The 19,576-nt window shown below is 35.6% G+C and overlaps 1 protein-coding gene across 1 annotated transcript in view; it reads right to left on the bottom strand.

The window, feature by feature from the left end:
• The window catches only part of LOC145684381 (translin-associated factor X-interacting protein 1-like), a 155,820-nt gene that overhangs the window by 19,141 nt on the left and 117,103 nt on the right, over nt 1–19,576 (bottom strand). Inside the window, exons 9-10 of the mRNA XM_081756629.1 lie at nt 17,409–17,578; nt 7,375–7,573 (exon numbers count right to left, since the gene is read on the bottom strand). Coding sequence (XP_081612755.1) covers nt 7,375–7,573; nt 17,409–17,578 — 369 coding nt within the window. The remainder of the gene's footprint in view (nt 1–7,374; nt 7,574–17,408; nt 17,579–19,576) is intronic.

Below are 19,576 nucleotides of genomic sequence, written 5' to 3'. Positions count from 1 at the left end.
GATATCACATAATTACTGTAAAATTAGCGGTATTTTAATTTCGCAGTGATAGAGACTCTTAAATTCGAAATTCGAATCAGTTAATTTTATGTAAAGTACTACTTTCAGTTTGTTCATATTTTTCACGAACGACAATGTCACAATCTTAAGAGTATACGTACTACAGGAGGGTGTCCGGTATTTCCATTTTCAAAAATTGACAACCCTTTATACATATACATGTTTTAACTTTTTACTATTGAAAAAAAAAATTAATATCATCCTACACGTACATCTTTCCAAAACTGCTAGATTTTAATCCTATACCTATTTTCCTTTAAAGTTTTGTGTATAGAGCATTGTAGGGTTTACATATTCTCCATTTTTAACGTATTACCATTTATATTTCCTATAACTATCTCTTTTTAGAAGTAAATGCAGAGAAAACTAAATACATGGAAGTGCGTCGGGACCGGAATACAGCAAATTATGGATGCGTTAAAATATTAAATAATACTTTTGATAAAGTGGATACTTTCAAATATCTAGGATCAATATTAACAGAGGAAAATCATATTCACGAAGAAATTAAATGTCGACTAAAAGCAGGGAATTCGTGTTACTATTCGTTTCAAAATCTCTTGTCGTCGCGAATTCTATTGAGGAATTTGAAGCTTAAAATATACAAAACGATAATCATGCCTGTTGTTTTGTATGTCTGCGAAACATGGTCACTTACTCTGAGGGAAGAACATAGACTGAAAGTATTTGAGAACAAGATCATGAGACGAATATTCGGACCCAAGCAGGGAGTAATCTACACCCCCCTAACACCCCTCCAAATTTCTTTACGCACACCCCTGGATGGAAAAGGAATACTCCCCCTTTTTTAATTGTATCAATCAGTATCATATAGGTTATTTATTACATCAAGTTAAAAAAGGTTTAGCGTTTAGGAAAGAAGGCAATATTCTTATTTATTTTATTTCACTTCAAAATACGAAGCGACCTCGTTCTCATGTACGGCTTCGAGAACCACATGACATTCTTTCGGGCGGTGTTTCGATTGAAACAATTGACAAAACAGACCGCTGCTACCTACCCTTCTGGGCTCCGCGGTCGTTTCCGAGAAAAGAGATTGATGGACAGATGCAGAGGACTGAAATTGGCAACGTCTTGAGTGGTCATTCACCTACCTCCTCCTCAATAAGGAAAAATGTGACAATATAGTAATAAGTCTATAGCAGATTCAGTTGGTAAGTGCTACTCTGCAACAGGCTCGCAACAAGAGTGGGGGCTAGGGAGAGCCTGGCCCTTCCTAAATTTTTCATGTCCCCTCCAGACCTCAATACAAAATGCACAATTTAGATATTTGCAAGAAAATTTTTAATGACTTGGCTCCTCCTACCATATTCATGGCCCCCCAAAGCTCTGTGGCTGGTTTCGAGCCTGCTCTGCAAGTGGTGTATGAACGGACGGACGTTAGAAGGATGTAGTCAAAACGTTTTTAGAAATGAAGAGATCAGTCGAATTAAGAATTATATATATTTTAGACTGAGTCTAGTGTTATGCAGGAACACATTTGGCGCTAGTTTAATTTTTTGTAAAGTATATTTTTATTCACGTAAATTCATTGAGCGGAACAGGGCTCATAGCGAGTCACTTTTTTTTAAACTAAAATTTACTTTTTTTCAAGTTGGTCACTAAAAGTTACTTTTTTGAGAGATAAAGTGACTTTTTCGTGTGATTTATGTTTTGCATTGGCAATTTTCTAAGAAAAATATAAGAACAAATGGGAAAAAGGCAGAAACTTGTTACTCATTACTCTTCTGAAAGCTTCAGTACTTGCTGCCACATATAAAACAGTCAGCTTTATTCTCACTTCAGCTTTTATTCTTTCTAAAGCACAGTGGACGGTTGGCGGATGTTTAAGCTCTCAAGGTGGGGTTGAGAACCCTTCTGTGTCTATTCTTTCTTCTATCATAATAATCTTTTAGTTTTCTCTCGTAATAGTTAACGCTCCGTTCAATGTTGTGTATGTTTGTGTGGTTCATCATGTTCGTCTTGTGTTATGCTTCTTATATGTTCTTCTTAAGAGTAGGTGATGAATTTGAATATTTCACGTTTTTGAGCGTGAACTCTTAACTCTTAATGCGAAGTTAAATATAATGTCTGGGATGAAGGAATTCGGAAATAGGCCAAAACTGGTTTCGCTTACTCAGAAGCTTTTTACATCTGCTAAGTCTGCTTACCGTAACTACAAAGCATACTTTGAAAACCTAAGAAAGGAGGAAGCTCATAAAGAAGAAGCAGAGAAGAAACAAAACAACAAACAGAGAGAGAGGTGATGGAGAAATTGACAAAGGAAAAAAGGGGCATGATGAGATTTTGGTCACTTTTTCGTGTGCTTTTGGCCATTTTTGGTCACTTTTCAACTATTTACAAGAGACCAGACCACTATGAGCCCTGGGATTATTAAAATTAGGGTATATTAAAGAAGAAACAACAGAAAGATACAAAACATTTGCATATTGAAAAACTGGATTTCTGGAAAACAACTAAATCAATTAATAATTTTCTTATGAAAGATATTCAGAGCGAATAACGTAGCCAGGACGGGGCAGGAACGGAGATTAAGAGATCAAATAATATTACAACAATTAACGTTAACAATAGGGTTAGAATATTAAAATAATGAAATTGGAACTATGTACAGTATTAATTACTAAACGAATTTGATTTCAGCATGGGACGAGGGAATTTTTTGCCAATTAATATTTTGAAAAAAATCACCCACTAAAACTTGCTGGGGGTGAATAAATTGAAATAATAGCAGAATTTTGCAAAATAATTACAATAATTCGTATGTAATCAATTCACATGTTATGACTGGGTAAAATAGTGGAGGTTAATTCCTAATACAGTGAAACCTCTCTTAATGGGTATCTCTCAATAGTGGACATCTTATAAGAGGACAAACTTTCTTATTCTTCCATGCCATAAATATGTGTGGTGTGGTGTTATGAGAGAAAATCCTTCCTTTTAGGGACACATCTCATTTACGGACAAATAATCGGTTCCACCAATGTTCGTTTTGAGAGGTTTCACTGTATTACTTAGTTTAATAATAATAATAAATGCTCAAATGTGTGAACTTACTTTATTCAACCTATCACTGCGAAGAGCTGATATTATTATTATTATTATTATTATTATTATTATTATTATTATTATTATTATTATTATTATTATTAGTAGTAGTAGTAGTAGTAGTAGTAGTAGTAGTAGTAGTAGTAGTATTGCAATAGTTGCGTAACAAAATATACTGTTTTCTTGTTTGAGTTTATTTAAAAATTATATCACTATTCTGAGAGCACACCCCCTTTTATTTTGAACACCCCCCAAGTAAAAATTTCTGGTGTACTTACTGGACCCAAGAGGAACGGGAATGGGGAATGGCGGAAACTTCATAACGAGGAACTACATAATTTATATGGTTTACCCAACATTGTTAGGGTCGTCAAGTCGAGGAGGCTTAGGTGGGCGGGTCATGTAGCTAGAATGGAAGAAAGTAGAAACGCTTTCAAAGTCTTGACTGGAAGACCAATCGGAAAACGACCATCAGGGAGACGCAGATGGGAGGACAATATTAAGATGGATCTCGCAGAGATTGGAATACAAAGTAGAAACTGGATGCAGTTGGCTAAGGATAGAAGTCAGTGGAGAGCTTTTGTGAACGCGGCATTAAACCTCCGGGTTCCATAGGCCATAGAGTTAGTTAGTTATAACTACCTCTTTTCTCCAATTTCCAAAGTGCATAGAATTTAAAACTTAATAAAATTCTATATTTTTCTTATTAAAACCTTAAATATACATCCTTTTTAACACTATTAGTGTTCAAATCTTCATATAATCAAAATTTTATCCCATTTTTAAAACAATTTGTTTGTTCTTTTCCGTTTTGAAAATGTTTTCCGTTGGTATTTTGTTATTTAAACTAGTATTACTATATACCTAGGAAGATTGTAAGCAGTGATAATAATTACAAAAGCAAGTAAAAGATAGCATTTCGTACTCACCGCTATAAATCATAAAACAGTAGCAGTTTCGAGCGATGCAGTCCTCATCTTCAGAGGATCCCCAAAAGCAATTGTGAAATACCTAATTTCAAACCTTACTTCACCGGTTTTCCACTATTTAGTAGGGTTTACAATGTCACTTGCTAGTGTAATAAACTATATATAGGTCAAACCAAAAGGAACATTTGTACCAGAATAGCTGAGCATGTTCGCGCTACTAGGACTCTCAACCTGCAGCAATTATCGGGACTGTCGTTGTACCTTAAGGAAAATAAAGATGATATTGTTAATGTGCATGTAGTTGAAAAGCAAAAATTAATACTGAACATGAAATAAGGAGCATGGCCGGAGTTATGGAGGGGCATGGGGGCATTGACCCCCAACTTTTTGACAAAAAAATAAAAATACAACTTATAAGATGGCCACCTACCAAGAACTCCGAGACCTACCAAAAAGTTTGCCCCTCCCCCCCAGAAGACAATTCCTAGCTCCACCTATGTTAAGGAGTCTTTCTACAGTCCTGATCTCAATCTGGCCAAATAGGCCAGTCAATGAAGGGTCGAATAAGGAAAAAAATGGTGGAAAGCTAGAAAAAATTGTATTTTCTTTATATAAGTGTCCGTAACAACATACTAATTTTGCACCACTCTACCACCCCGGATTTGGCCGCCATCTTCGAAAAATGGCGCCAAAATTTTTTTTTTTTAATATCTCGCATGAAAAGCATTTTAGAGTAAAACATGTTATTACAAAAAATAATCTACATTAAATTCTCTACAAGAAATATTCTCTTCATTTTTTCTCTAGGATGCACCGTTTAGATGTTATGAGCGTGGCAAATTACGCATTTTTCTTTCAACATCGCTTTGTAGCAGAACCTTAACGAAAATTTTCTGATACTAATTTGTTTTAGTGATATTTCTTATATAAAATATAAATTAATGTAATGTAGTTGCTGCAATTATGGCGTGAGAAATTATTATACTTATTCTTTCACATTTTGTGATATTCCTTTTCTTCAAGATAATGGTGTCGAGAAGGCAGTTTAAGGTCCCAGGAATGAATGAATTAACGCCAATCAACAAATTATCAACCAATGGATACTCATCAGTTTCGTAAACCTGGGATTTGATATCTTCAGCAATTATTTGCCCGGCTGTCATTATGATTCTCAACTTCTCTTCGTCTATAGGCCTATACTTAAGCTTTTAGCAATCATACCATGCATCCGTGAAAATTTTATGCCCTGTATCACGGAAGCAAACTATGGGCTTTATGTTTTTATTTGTTGATATAATAATATATTTTAAGTGCTTTTCTTTCAATTTAGTTCTTACTGTTTTTTTAAGTTGGCAGTACATCATCATAATCTTGAAAAATTTCACTGAATGAAAATTGGCACTCTTCCTTGTTAGCATCCATAATAGAATCTAGAATCTTTAACTTGAATGGATTCAATACAATGTACACTCTTACGCTCACTCACAAGTTTTTTATTCGGTCTCTAAAAATTCACCTGATATATATTGTCTACAAAACAGGCAGGCTTCTTGCAAATTAAATCTTAGTACTTCTGACCTGAGTTATCGGTGTAGGTGATAGAGTACGTTGTGATAGCAACGCTTTGGTACTTATTGCTTTTATGAAAACTTTTCTACATTTTTCATGAAGTGTAACACTTCTCAGTTCCTTAAGATGACATTCGTTTCCATCATTTACTTTAATACTGCAGTCTACTTATGTTTCACACCCCTTTCTTTTACTATACATGTAACACCATCACCAAGAAGTTTCTCACAGATAAAACATTTTTCACCTGACATCTTGAATATAGATGATCTAATAGACTTGATTACTTATCCTTAGTCACACCTGCAATGAGTGAAAAATATATTAATTTATATTTTATATATATAAAAAAATCACTAAAACAAATTAGTATCAGAAAATTTTCGTTATGGTTCTGCTACAAAGTAATGCTGAAAGAAAAATGCGTAATTTGCCACGCCTATAACATCTAAACGGTGCATCCTAGAGAAAAAATGAAGAGAACATTTCTTGTAGAGAGTTTAATGTAGATTATTTTTTGTAATAACATGTTTTACTCTAAAATGCTTTTCATGTGAGATATTTACAAAAAACAAATTTTTGGCGCCATTTTTCCAAGATGGCGGCCAAATCTGGGGGGGTAGAGTGGTGCAAAATTAGTATGTTGTTACGGACACTTATATAAAGAAAATAAAATTTGTTCCAGCTCTCCACCATTTTTTTCCTTATTCGACCCTAAATCATCCCTTATTGACTGGCCTAAAGGGGGGAAATTAATCCAATATGGAATGACTTTTACTACGTACTGACACCGATTAGAAAGAAAGAGGAACAATGACAGTTAATGGTGACTATCTTCATATTTTTTAAGTTGGGTTCATTCGCCACAGTATTCGTAGACGTAAAGTGGTTTGTTATTTAGAATAACCATTTTTTTTATCTTTTCACCTTCCCACATAATTTCACCTTTAAATCTTTCCTAACTAATCAGCTGAAGATGAGGGCCGTGTCCTTTGAAAGTGCTAGTTTTGTGATACACGAGGGCCGTTCGAAAAGTAACCTCCGCTTGGTTAAATATGAAACACTAAAAGTACATAAGGGAAATTTATTGTATACATCTGAAAACTACTGCTTTGCTCTATTTTTCAACATAGTTTCCATAAACATTCAAGCACTTATCTCTACACTATCTTAGATAGTTCATCAGTATAAAAACTTCCCGCCTGTGCCTTGAGCAAGCCTATGACCGCATCTTTCAGCTCCCGTCACATAACACAGTCCTGAAAATTTGTGGAAATTCATCTGAAAGCTCCGAGATTGTGAAACGACGATTTTCACGAACTTTTTCATAAATTTTCAGAACGAGTTCGTCAGTGATCACTGATGGCCTGTCTCTCCTCTCTCCGTCATGAATGTTTGTTCGTCCACTTTTGAATGAATTAATCCATTCACGAAAAACTCGTTCATTCATCACACTTAGTCCATACACGGCACAAAGCTCCCGATGAGTAGCTGCTGTAAGAAAACATATAACATCTCGCACTTGGCACGATTTTCTATTGCAGCACACATTTTGAGATGCTTCAAGAGAAACTAGTGATCAGACAACCTTCACTCTACCACGCCTGGATGCAGATTGATCTACCGCACACGTCCCCACTACTTCACGCACAATGACCAATCGGAAGTTACTTTCCGAATGCGCCTGGTATAGCGGTGAGTGTGAAGCGTTATCTTTTACTTGCTATTACAACCATAAAGGTTTTACCTCTAGTTCTTCCATTCTGTCCTTCAAACACTTGTAAAGAATTCTAATGTTCCTCTGATGGCTGTAATATATATTTTCGTCGTATTCATCTGTTAAGACACCATAGAAAAGATCAATTTGGAAGTTGATGCTTCTTAACCTCATACATCCATCTATCAGTGCGTAAGTCCATTCATTCCGTAAAATTGGAAGATGATACCTAATAAAAATTAATAGAATAATTAGAGATTACAACAAAAATGGGAATAATTGGCTTCTAAAATTTTAAACAAGTTAAAAAATAAATTGTAGAAAATATATAAGCAGGTTCTATGATAAACTAGAACAAATTTCAAAAGCTTACTACAAGTAAATTTGAATTAATTTCCTCAGATATAGATACAGACTGTTGCAAATTACATCAGTGGTATATTTTGCTATATGTGTATTTCAAAAGTTTCAAAATATTCTCCTAATATAATGTATATGTATATACAGTGGTGGAAGTGAGACGGTATGCGGTGGTATGCCATACTGCCTCTGGTTATTCTGTAATGAGGACATACCGTCTCTGGTTTTTCAGTGATCAAGACAATATCTAAATAGCCGGTATCTTGAGCCAAAATCATAATAAAACATACCGAATCTGTTTTTTTTTTTTTCTTTTTTTCCACTTCGAACACTGTGTACATATGTATATGTAAATGAAAGTCACTATATTTGTGACTAAATAACTCGAACCGCCTGACCGATCTCTATCAAATTTTCAACATAGATGAGGTTCCGGCCTGGAATGGTTTTCATCATTTCACTTTGACGGTACAACGTAGGAGAGGGAGAGGGGGAGATATATAAAAATAAATAAAACTTAACTCTTAAACCACGAGACTGATCTCTATCAAATTTGCCACATTGATCAGGTTCCGGCCTGGGATGGTTTTTATCATTTTACTTTGACAGTGCAACTTAGGAAATGGGGAGATACATAAAAAAAAGTTCGAAAATGATCGATATTAGTGTATAATCCATAGTTTTAGAGGTCGCTGAGATGAACAGTGACACTTCGGATACCTTTAAATCCAACTTTCGCCCTGCAACTTGGGGAAAGGGCAGACAGGATGTTTCAAAACAACACCGACAACGTTCGGGAGGTCATTCCTGACACCAAGATAAAACAAAAATATAGACCAACCCGAGTGCACAAATGTTTCTTTTCGGTGTTATACCCTGCCGAAAAAATGAAAACATGAACTCTAAAGGTCCATAGCTCCATAACTATGGGACCTATCGCAGTCAAGTCAAGACTTCACCTAGGAACTAGTATGTGCTCTATCCAAATATCCAAGTTTCAGAATCCTGCGGTATTTCTGTAAAAAAAAAAAAAAAAAAAAAAAAAAATTATGCAGGTAGTTAATGACTACTTAAAATTATATGCCCGTAGCCAAACTTCCTCTATAAAAAGTTGTGTGAGTAACTTGGGATTCTGAAATGTATTTTTGAATAGCGCATATATTAGTTCCTAAGTGAAGTATTGGCTATGGTAGGTTCGATTAGTTCTGAAACTATGGGCCTTTAACATTCATTTTTCCATGTTTTCGACAGCCTAAACTCCGAAAGGAAGCATTTGTGCACCCAGGTTGGTCTATACTTTCTGTCTTATCTTGGTATCAGGAATCACCTCCCAAATTTTGTCGCTGTTTTGAAACACCCTGTATATCGGAATCATTGTGATGAAATATTTTATTGAATACCCTTAGTGTAAGAAAAAAAGAAGCTTAAACAAAATGACGGCGGATTTCCGCCATATTGAATTTGTTGTTGCGTCACCTGTCCTATGTTACCCGGGTTGTCACCACGATTCCAACAATGCTTCATTTACTGAAATAGATTCAGGCGTTTGAGCTCCACAGTCGAACTAATGAACATTAATACATACCCATATACGAACACGTCAAACCTTTTGGCTTCGCCGTAATTGGGTAATAAAACACATATTCTGACAAGCCGACAGGTGCCAATAGTTGACAATTGAGATGGTTAGCTTTAACTTTGAGAATTTTCCGGAATTACTAAAGCTCCCCACTGATGAGAGGAGCTGATATAGCTAATGGTTTTACCAAAACAGACAGGGTCCTGAATTCCTATACGTGCTTTTTCTTATTCACATCTTCCTTCACCACCCCTTTATCAGGGTAGTCTTCTGGCCATTGACCACCAAGAGCAAATCGCGCGAAACCTTGCTTCTTTTCCCCAAAACAACAAAACGGTATTTTGCGTGGCCAAGATACGCAGGTAAATTTATTATTATCATCATAGGATAAACATTGCTTCAGTGTGGCCAACTTCCAAGATAGACAGGTGGCCAACTTATAGAGTAGTAAGTAAATGTCTTATGGGAAAATGCAGGTTCAAGACGAACTAGGCGAAGATAAGCAGGTGGCCAACTTAGAGAGGTGGCCAAGTTGACAGGTTTCACTGTATTCGCTTCGCTGTGTTAAATTAAGAGAAAATAGTAATATGTTCCGTTAGTCAGTTATTTTTTTTACTATGCTAAAGAACTTTTTGAATCGGTCATTTTCGATGATTTTTATACATCCCCCTCCTCATTTTGCGGGGCACGGCATCGAACATGTCATTATTCATCTCAGAGACCCCGAAAACTATGATTCGACAGTGATATTTTTCATTTCGATTATTTTTATATATATTTCACCCCTCCTCTCTTCCACGTTGCGAGACTGAATTTGGATTTAAACGCCATCAGAAGTGTCACTGTTCATCTGAGCGACCTCCAAAACGATTAGACGCTAATATCTCTCATTTTCGATCATTTTAAATGTCTCTTCCCTCCCCCATCTTTAAGTTACACCGTCAAAGTGATATGACAAAACAATTTCAGGTTTAAACTTCATCTAGGTTATAAATTTGATCGATATCGGACCGGTGGTTCATGAGTTATTAAGTTTTATTTATTTTTATATATCTCCCCCTCCACTTAGTTCTACCGTCAAAGTGAAATGATAAAAAACATCTCAGGCACGAACCTCATCTATGTTAAAAATTTGATCCAGATTGATCGTTTGGTTCTTATTATTTTTTAACTCCTTTCTCCCCCAACCCCTAAGTTCTATCGTCAAAGTGAATAGATAAATACCATCCCAGGCTCGAAATTCATCTATGTTGAAAATTTGATCGAGCTCGGTCGAGTGGTTCAAAAGTGATGAAGTCACAAAGACAGTCATTTATATTTTTATTTTTTACATATATCTTCCATTTTCCCTTCTCAATGTCGCACTGTCAAAGTTAAATAACAAAAATTATTCCAGGCACAAAAGTATCTATGTTGAAAATTTGATCAAGATACTTGAGTGGTTCTAGAGTTAAGTTTTATTTATTTTTATATATAAATCTCTCCCTCCCCTCCTCCTCCTCCCCTAGGTTCTACCGCCAAAGTGAAAATATAGAAAAAATATTTTCAGTCTCGAACCTCACCTATTTTGAAAATTTGGTTGAAATTGGTCGGCTGGTTCAAGAGTTATTAGGTTTTATTTATTTTTATAGAGCTCTCCCTCTCCCCTAAGTTCTACCGTAAAAGTGATATGATAAAAACCACCCCAGGTCCGAACCACATCTATGTTGAAAATTTGGTTAAGATCGGTCGGGTGGTTTAAGCGTGATGAAGTCACAAAGACAGTCACTTCTATTTTCCCAGGCCCAAACCTTATCCATGTTGAAAGTTTGATCGAGATCGGTCGTTTAAGAATTATTAAGTTTTATTTTATTTTATTTTTTAATTCCCTTCCTCTCCCTCACCTAAGTTCCACCGTCAAAATGAATAGCTAAAAACACTCCCAGGCCAGAACTGCATTTACTTCAGAAATTTGAGAGAGATCGGTCCTGCGGTTCCAGAGATTAAGAATCACAAACATAGTCACTTTTCAATTATACATATACACAAGGACGGATCCATAATATTCTGGCTAAATTCGAGCAAGATTGGCATCTAAGCAGTTGTGACATCGTAAATGACCTAAACACCATCATCAAACAGTGTTAATCCACTTGGAGAAAGTTGGTTACAACAGGGCTGGTTCTAGACATTTCTTAAGTGTAAGCAAACAATATTTCGGCGTCCCCACCTAAATGATAATAAAAGCGTACAAAGTTGCAATGGACAAAAATTCCTCAAATAATTGTTACAATTGTAAATTTCATTAACATCTGTAGTCTCCCTGTGAATATTAACGAAAAATAACGAAACTATAATTAATTGACTATGGATGAATACTGAACAAAGTTGCAATTTTAATAGTTAATAGCATTTTTTTATTAAATAAGCACAAGACACAACTAACATATATATATATATATATATATATATATATATATATATATATATATAGGACATATATAGGATGTATTTTGACAAGTATAAATGAAACATAGAAGTCGAAACTGACTAAAACTCATGAGGCTCAAGTCTAACATTAACGCAAGTTTGATTTTGACAAAGAGGTACGCTCTTATGCTTCATTAAAATATATTTACATGTATTTTCTTGTGATACGATTATGGCAATTAGCTTAATTCCTCGTTTTCTTTGTTACTGAAAAGTTCATGTTATAAAGACACTTTTTTAGCTTTCAATTTGGCAGAATCTCTTTTTATTGCATTCGTATGCATTTCATTGAGTATGTCATTTTCAATGACCATCAAACCTAGTCCATTTAATCGTTCTTGAGATAGACTACTTCATCTCAAATAATTCTTTGTTAATTTTAGCTGAACTTGTTTAATACATAACAAATGACAAAAGTGTGTGCCTTAATCAATATTTAATTTGTCTTCACCAATCCATGATGGAACTTCAAAATCAGGCCCTCCCAGCAAAAAAGAAAAAAAAAACTGTCTTCACAAACATTCTTTGCAGGATCCCTTAGGCCTATAAACAATCCAGCAGTTCTTTCATGAGTTTTAGTCTGCTCTTTCCAACATAAACATTTGAAATTAGGCAATGGGTAACACAATGTAAACACAAGCAGTAAGTAGCGCACGCAAGATTTCTTTTTTGGGTCCAAAGATGTTTCGGAGTAGCTTACAAAATGCAAATAATTTTGTGTATTTCTCCTTGAAATTGTGTTAATTTTCTTAAAAATTAAAACTTCTGGGGATCAAGACTTTCGGATCATCTCCGTCAGTGCATCCCTGAACTCAAGTAACAAATAATTAAAACTATTTTCCGTTAGGACTAATACCAAATGTTTAAAAATTATCTCTCCATGTGAATTTAATACAAGAGAATGTATTGATAATCTTTCTTACATTATTATTATTATTATTATTATTATTATTATTATTATTATTATTATTATTATTATTATTATTATTATTATTATTATTCAGTTCAAAATCTCTTGTCGTCGCGAATTCTGTCGAGGAATTTGAAGCTTAAAATATATAAAACGATAATCATGCCTGTTGTTCTGTATGGTTGCGAAACATGGTCGCTTGCTCTGAGGGAAGAACATAGACTAAAAGCATTTGAAAACAAGATCCTGAGACGAATATTCGGACCCTAGAGGAACGGGAATGGGGAATGGCGGAAACTTCATAACGAGGAACTACATAATTTATACGTTTTACCCAACATTGTTAGGGTCATCAAGTCTAGGAGGCTCAGGTGGGCAGGTCATGTAGCTAGAATGGAAGAAAGTAAAAACGCTTTCGAAGTCTTAACTGGAAGACCAATCGGAAAACGACCTTTAGGAAGATCTTGGCGCAGATGGGAGGACGATATTAAGATGGATCTCACAGAAATAGGAATACAAAGTAGAAACTGGATCCAGTTGGCTAAGAATAGCAGTCGGTGGAGAGCTTTTGTGAACGTGGCATTGAATCCCCGGGTTCCATAGGCCATAGAGTTAGTTAGTTTGTTAGTTAATGACCTTTCGATTTCGATTACAGTTAACTTTTCGGGTTAAATACGCATATGATGCGTAAAAAGTAATTGTATTTAAAAAATGTTGAAATACATTAAATTTAACTCAGACCCGTTACCGAAGAGGCCGTACTCATTCCATTTTAATTTAACAATTCATTTACTGTAATCAAGTAAAATAAACTTACAGTTTCAAAAGTTTGTTGATTTGCAGGTGCTTCGTTAACAGTATCTGTTGTTGACAATTCCCCCACCTCAAAATTTGTATGGTTATCAGTTTCGAAATTTCCTCCAGATATCGAAAGAAACTTTTTTAAAGCCTTCGCTTGCCTCTTCTTCTTTCAAGTTTCATACCTTTCTTTCCCGATAAAACGCTCCACTTGTTTTTTTTTTTTTTTTTAATTGTTTGTCATTATTTTTACAAGAAAAACGAAGTACTATTGAAAAGTGAAAACACTCACTCACACTCACTCACTCTATGGCTTATGGAACCCGGAGGTTCAGTGCCGCGTTCACAAAAGCTCTCCACTGACTTCTATCCTTAGCTAATTGCATCCAGTTTCTACTTTGTATTCCTATCTCTGCGAGATCCATCTTAATATTGTCCTCCCATCTGCGCCTAGGTCTTCCTAATGGTCGTTTTCCTATGGGTCTACCAGTCAAGACTTTGAAAGCGTTTCTACTTTCTTCCATTCTAGCTACATGACCTGCCCACCTAAGCCTCCTAGACTTCACGACCCTAACAATGTTGGGTAAACCGTATAAACTATGTAGTTCCTCGTTATGAAGCTTCCGCCATTCCCCATTCTCGTTCCTCTTGGATCCGAATATTCTTCTCCGGAAAAGTGAAAACACACATTATAAATAGAAACAAAGACACGAATGACACATGGACTAATAGACATTAGCAAAGTGAGCATTAAGCAGTGGGCAGCAATTGATATTGTGAGCCACTGATATCAGGAACTTAAGTTAAAATTTCCCTCAGAAATGATAAAAAAAAAAAAAAAAAATGCCATTTGTACCGCCCGTCTTTTCTTAGTATTGCCCCCCTCCCTGGACCTATGTATGAAAAAAAAGCCTAGTCGCTTAACTTCAGTAATGTGTATTTTATTTACGCTGACTTTTCTCAACCCTTAACAGGGGTCAATGAAGCGAAGCACTATGCGGGGACACTGTTTATGACAAGACGGAGCACCCTTAAAGACATTTCTTTCGACTGTGATAATAATACCCAATCCATAAGCAACACTTGCAGTTTACTTCCTTTTGTTTGCTGATCCATTCCCAGTTCAAAGACATATTTGACAACGATATTCTCTAGCAAGGTCATACATTTGTATTTTGTGCATATGGTGGTATTGTGGAAAGAATGCCGCTGTCTTTAGTCGTACTGCCGTAGTGCTTAATATAAAACCTATTGAAAAGCTAAATTCCCCTACATTTTATCTCATATTCTTAAAATTTCCCTTTCTCGCCCTCTTTAAAATATCTTTCCTAAATCTCCCTGCGCCGCGGGATTTTTTTCTCAAACTAGCATCACTTGTGAATATAGCACTGGCACCAACTGATGTACGAGTTCATTTCAATTATAGAGGCGTGTTTTACAGCCAACCACGCAAAGTTTCAACTTTATGTTCTTTTGACGTATTTTATCTGTGCCTAAGTCTGTGCATTTTTTTTTTTTTTTTTTTTTTTTTAATGAAGCTATTTGGAAAATTTTTTATCATAACATTTTCTCTAACAAATATTCGCATTTAATACACAAATTCCCAGTTCGGCGCCTTCTTCACCTGGCCCCTCCTGCGAACACATAGTTTGCAGGATTCAAGATCCGGCCCTGGGTTACTAGAGGAAGCTCGACGTTTGGGTGCCACATGATCTGACTCAAAAACATTAACTCGACCAAACTTTTGGCTGTGAATCTGTACTGAAACGTAACTAACTCCACCCATTTCTAAAACGGTTGATTAAGAGTGATGGAAAGTCGAACCGACGACAACAATGTGCGAAAAAGATCATGGTCGAAGCGAGGATAAGTTCCTCAGTCTGTGGCAAAGGTCACACTGATATTAAGGAAGGTTATGCTGTGCGTTAGATGGGATTGCAAAAGCATCTTGCATCACAACTTGCTCCCGCTGGGAAGAATGATAGACTAGAACTTGTACTGTCGATAATTACAGATAATTCCGGACAAACGAACAGCCAGAACTGATCAACAGAAAGTATGTTATACACAACGTTGACAATGCCAGACCGTATACATTTTTAACGACCCGTCAGAAATCGAGAAAATTCGGCTGGGAGGTTTTAATGCATCCACTGTATAGCCCGGACATGAGACCACCCGACTATTTGTTTCGATTTCTGCAGAGCTTCCTAAATGGTGTTAAGTTGGTTTCAAAAGAGGCATATGGAAACAACATGACACGATGTTTTGACCAGAGACCATACAAGTTCTATAGCGACGGAATTGTAGCGTTACCGTAAACATGGCAGCAGGTCATCAAACAAAATGGTGCATGTGTGGTGCCATAACGTTATTTTAAAATCGCAATAAATGTATTCTCAATTTGACTTCTAATAGTTCAATACTCTTCAGACAGCATTGACGTATCTGGAAAGTAAGTACCGTTTGTAAAATAAAAATAAAAAGGTTTGTTCAAGCCAAGTTTATTTTTACATCAAAGAACACAATTTAAATTATTTTCCCATATGGTTTCCACCAACGTTCAAACACTTGTCAGAGCGTTGTCCAAACTAGGGATGTGAAAAACCGGTTTCTATAAAAACCGAAACTCGAAAAAACGACATTTCGGGTTTCTCCAAAACCGATTCGGTTTTTCACCGAAACCGGTTTCGGTTTCTTCAAAAGCGGGTTCGGTTTTTCACCAAAACTGGTTTCAGTGAAAACTTTTGGAAAATACATAAAACTATTTCTGTGGAAACGGATTCGGTTTCCGGAGAACAACGAAACACCATTCTGGTCAGAAATAGAACAAATTTTGAAAAAAAAACGGAACCGGTTTTGAAGACCGAAACCGGAGCAGGTGAAAAACCGAACCGGTTTTGGAGAAAACCGATAACCAGTTTCGGCTAAAACCGAACCGGATTTGAAGAAAACTGAAACCGGTTTGGAATGAAACCGAAATCAGTTTTTTGAAAACTTTTAAAAACCGTTTCGGTTTTTCTAAAAACCCGAAAACCGGTTTTTGGGCCCACCACTAGTCCAAACCTTCCTCAACGAAACATTCCGCCAGTGTCCGGCAAGTACGCACCGTTTCGTTTGAACGCCACCGTAGCGCTAATATCGGCGCTTCGCATATGCGCGCTAGTTTCACTGGTTTATTGCCTCTCCATTAACGCCAGTACAGTTGAGTTGTGGCGAGTGTACTGTGTCCTGTGATCATTTACAATGTCTAAAACAATTGCTGAACCCACCAACAGTGAAATTCATTCTGTTCTCCGGTTTTTGAATGCAAGGAACCTTCGCGCCGGCCGAAATTCATCGTCAAATTGTAGAGGCTTGAGGTGAAAGACTGACTACCACTTGTTTCTGCACCTGAAGCGCTTGGTGGTAAGCACTTTGAAAGTGACGAAGACACACACACACACAAAAAAAAAAAGAAGCTGTGGTGTTATGGTTGTTTTTACTGGTCGATTTTTTTTATTTTTTTATTTTTATTTTTATTTTATTTTATTTATTTATTTATTTATTTTTAAGGTTTGCACAAGTTGTTCACGCGCCCTGATAAGTGTTTGAATATTGGTGGAAACTATGCCGAACAATAATATAAAGTGTACTCTTTCATGTAAAAATAAATTTGGCTTGAACAAACCTTCTATTATCCTTTTTATTTATTTTTTTTTTTAAAAAGAATACTTACTTGTCGGACAGGACTCAACTAAGTAAATTACTTCAAGTGAAGCATATTATGTATCTGTAGTGATAAAGACAGTTGTTTCTATCTGTTTAAACAAAAATAAATTTGAAATCTTAAAATTTCCACGTAAGCTCTTCAGGCTAATAGAAACTGAAGATAAAGCAAAGCAGTTTGATTCTCTTGTTTGTTTGAAGGAATGGCATGATACTTAACTTAATATTGTCTGTTTTTACCTTTGATTAAAATAAGTATTTACAAATTCCTGCATGGTTACTGGGTACAGCACTTTCTGCTTTTCCTTCCAGATGTCATTAATCAGAATAAGAAGATCGTTCATCTCTAATTTTCGATTGCGTATTGCACCTTCATATCTTAAATATGGCGGTACGTCTGGGCCTGTTCCCTGTAACACAAATTATTTTAAAAAAAAATTGAGAAATATGAGGTGCTTTCTTTCCAAATGCAAGCTTTCAGCTGAGGTAAAAGAAATACGTTTCGATATAAAGGAGTTCATTATGTGCAACCAGTGATTAAAATATTTATATAAATTCTTAAGAATACAAGTAATAGTAGATATCACATTCTTTCCTTAGCACATTTGAGCTCTGAGCAGCTTTTACCTCGACGGTACTCAATTTGACACTCATTTCTAATCAGTTACTGTCGCATTAACATAACAACATAATCCAGAAATATACAGGCGGATCGTGAGGGAACTCACACTGGTAATAAAGTTTTATCACTTCAAATTAGGAAAAGAATAAAAATTTAATTTTTATCGGTGTGTCTTTCCTCACGAGCCACCTTTGCAAAAACACTATATAGGGTATGGACTATATAGGCTTTTTTCTACTCAAGTTATGATTGCATTATATTATTATTATTATTATTATTATTATTATTATTATTATTATTATTATTATTATTATTATTATTATTATTATTATTATTATTATTATTATTATTATTATATTATTATTATTATTATTATTATTGTTATTTTGCTTGTCAGCAGGTCCTGGAGGTTTTCTTTTCCACTTAGATTAGGGTCTGAAAATGTTTCTTCCATATTTTTTAATCTTCAGTTTCCTCTTTTAACACCCAATATTTTCTACTATTTTTCAAATTGTCAATCAGTTGTGTCCTTTTACTCTCAATTCCCCACTTTCCTTTCACCTTTCTCTGTATGGCGCTATCAAGAAGCCAATTTCTTCGTAAGATGTGTCCAATCCATTTGGCCTTCTCACGAAGGGTGCGGTTAAAAGCGTCATCTTCTTTCCTACCCTTTGTAAAACATCTTTGTTACTCTCTCCGTTCATTTTATCTTTTCCATCGTCCTCCAACACTACACTTTTGAAGTTCTCTAGATATTTCTTTTTTAACTTCCGTAATGTCCAAGTCTCCAAATTATACAATTCCATATTATCATTAACCAACTTCTTTCTTAGTTTAATGTTAAGCCTGCTAGTTATGAGTGATTTTTGTTGAATGCCTCTTTAGCTATGACAATTCTTGACCTGGTCTCTTTAATGCAGTAAGCGTCTCTCGTCAAAATACTTTTCAGATAATTTCAAGTGATCGACCTTTTTCAAGCTCTCTTTGTTCTACTCTGATCCGTAAGGATATGTTTCCATGGGATATTCTCATGACTTTCGACTTTTCGGTGTGTCGATTTCCATTCCATGTAACTTTCCAGTGCCAAGTAGTGTATCCATGATCTGTGTTCCTTCCTCGATTATAGCTATAACAGCCGTGTCATCCGCATACCTCCTGTGTCCTTCTATCTTGAAATCTCCAACTTCCGTTAATGTTTCCTTCATTAACATTCACTGTAAACTTTGAATAATTGAATATAATCCTTGTCTGACTCCTTTCCCAATCTCCACATTATTAGTTTCTTCTTGGTTCAGGCGCAATTTCACTCTTTGTTCTGTGTATAAGTTGCGAATGAGTCGACGATCCGTCCAATCGACCCCGAGTTCTTTAAATATTCCCAGAAATTTGGTCCAATTGACCTGATCGAAAGCACTTTGTTACAAATACAACTCTTAATTTACATCAAGAACTCGTTCTGATATAATTCTCGTCAACCCAACAGCATCTTTAATGCTTTTCCGTTTCGGGAATCCTAATGGATCTTTGTTCAATATCTCGTTATTCTTATTTTCCAGCCGCTTGTTCAGTACCCGCGCAAAAATACTTCCAGTGTGGGAAATAAGGCTAATTATTCTGTGATCATTACACTTCTTTACTTGCTTTTCCTTGAGTACATCTAAAGAATCCTTCGGCCAATTTTCTCTCATCTCTACTCCATAAGAAAATGGTATAATCAACTGTAAAACATCAGCTGATCTGCAATTAAAGTAAATTGGTATTTTATGCTTTTATGTAATTCATTTTC

Source organism: Thermobia domestica, chromosome 1, assembly GCF_964235325.1.
Source record: "Thermobia domestica chromosome 1, izTheDome1.hap1.1, whole genome shotgun sequence".
Lineage (NCBI taxonomy): Eukaryota > Metazoa > Arthropoda > Insecta > Zygentoma > Lepismatidae > Thermobia > Thermobia domestica.
The sequence above is the reverse complement of the archived record's forward strand: the minus strand, read 5'-3'. Positions and strand labels throughout refer to the sequence as shown.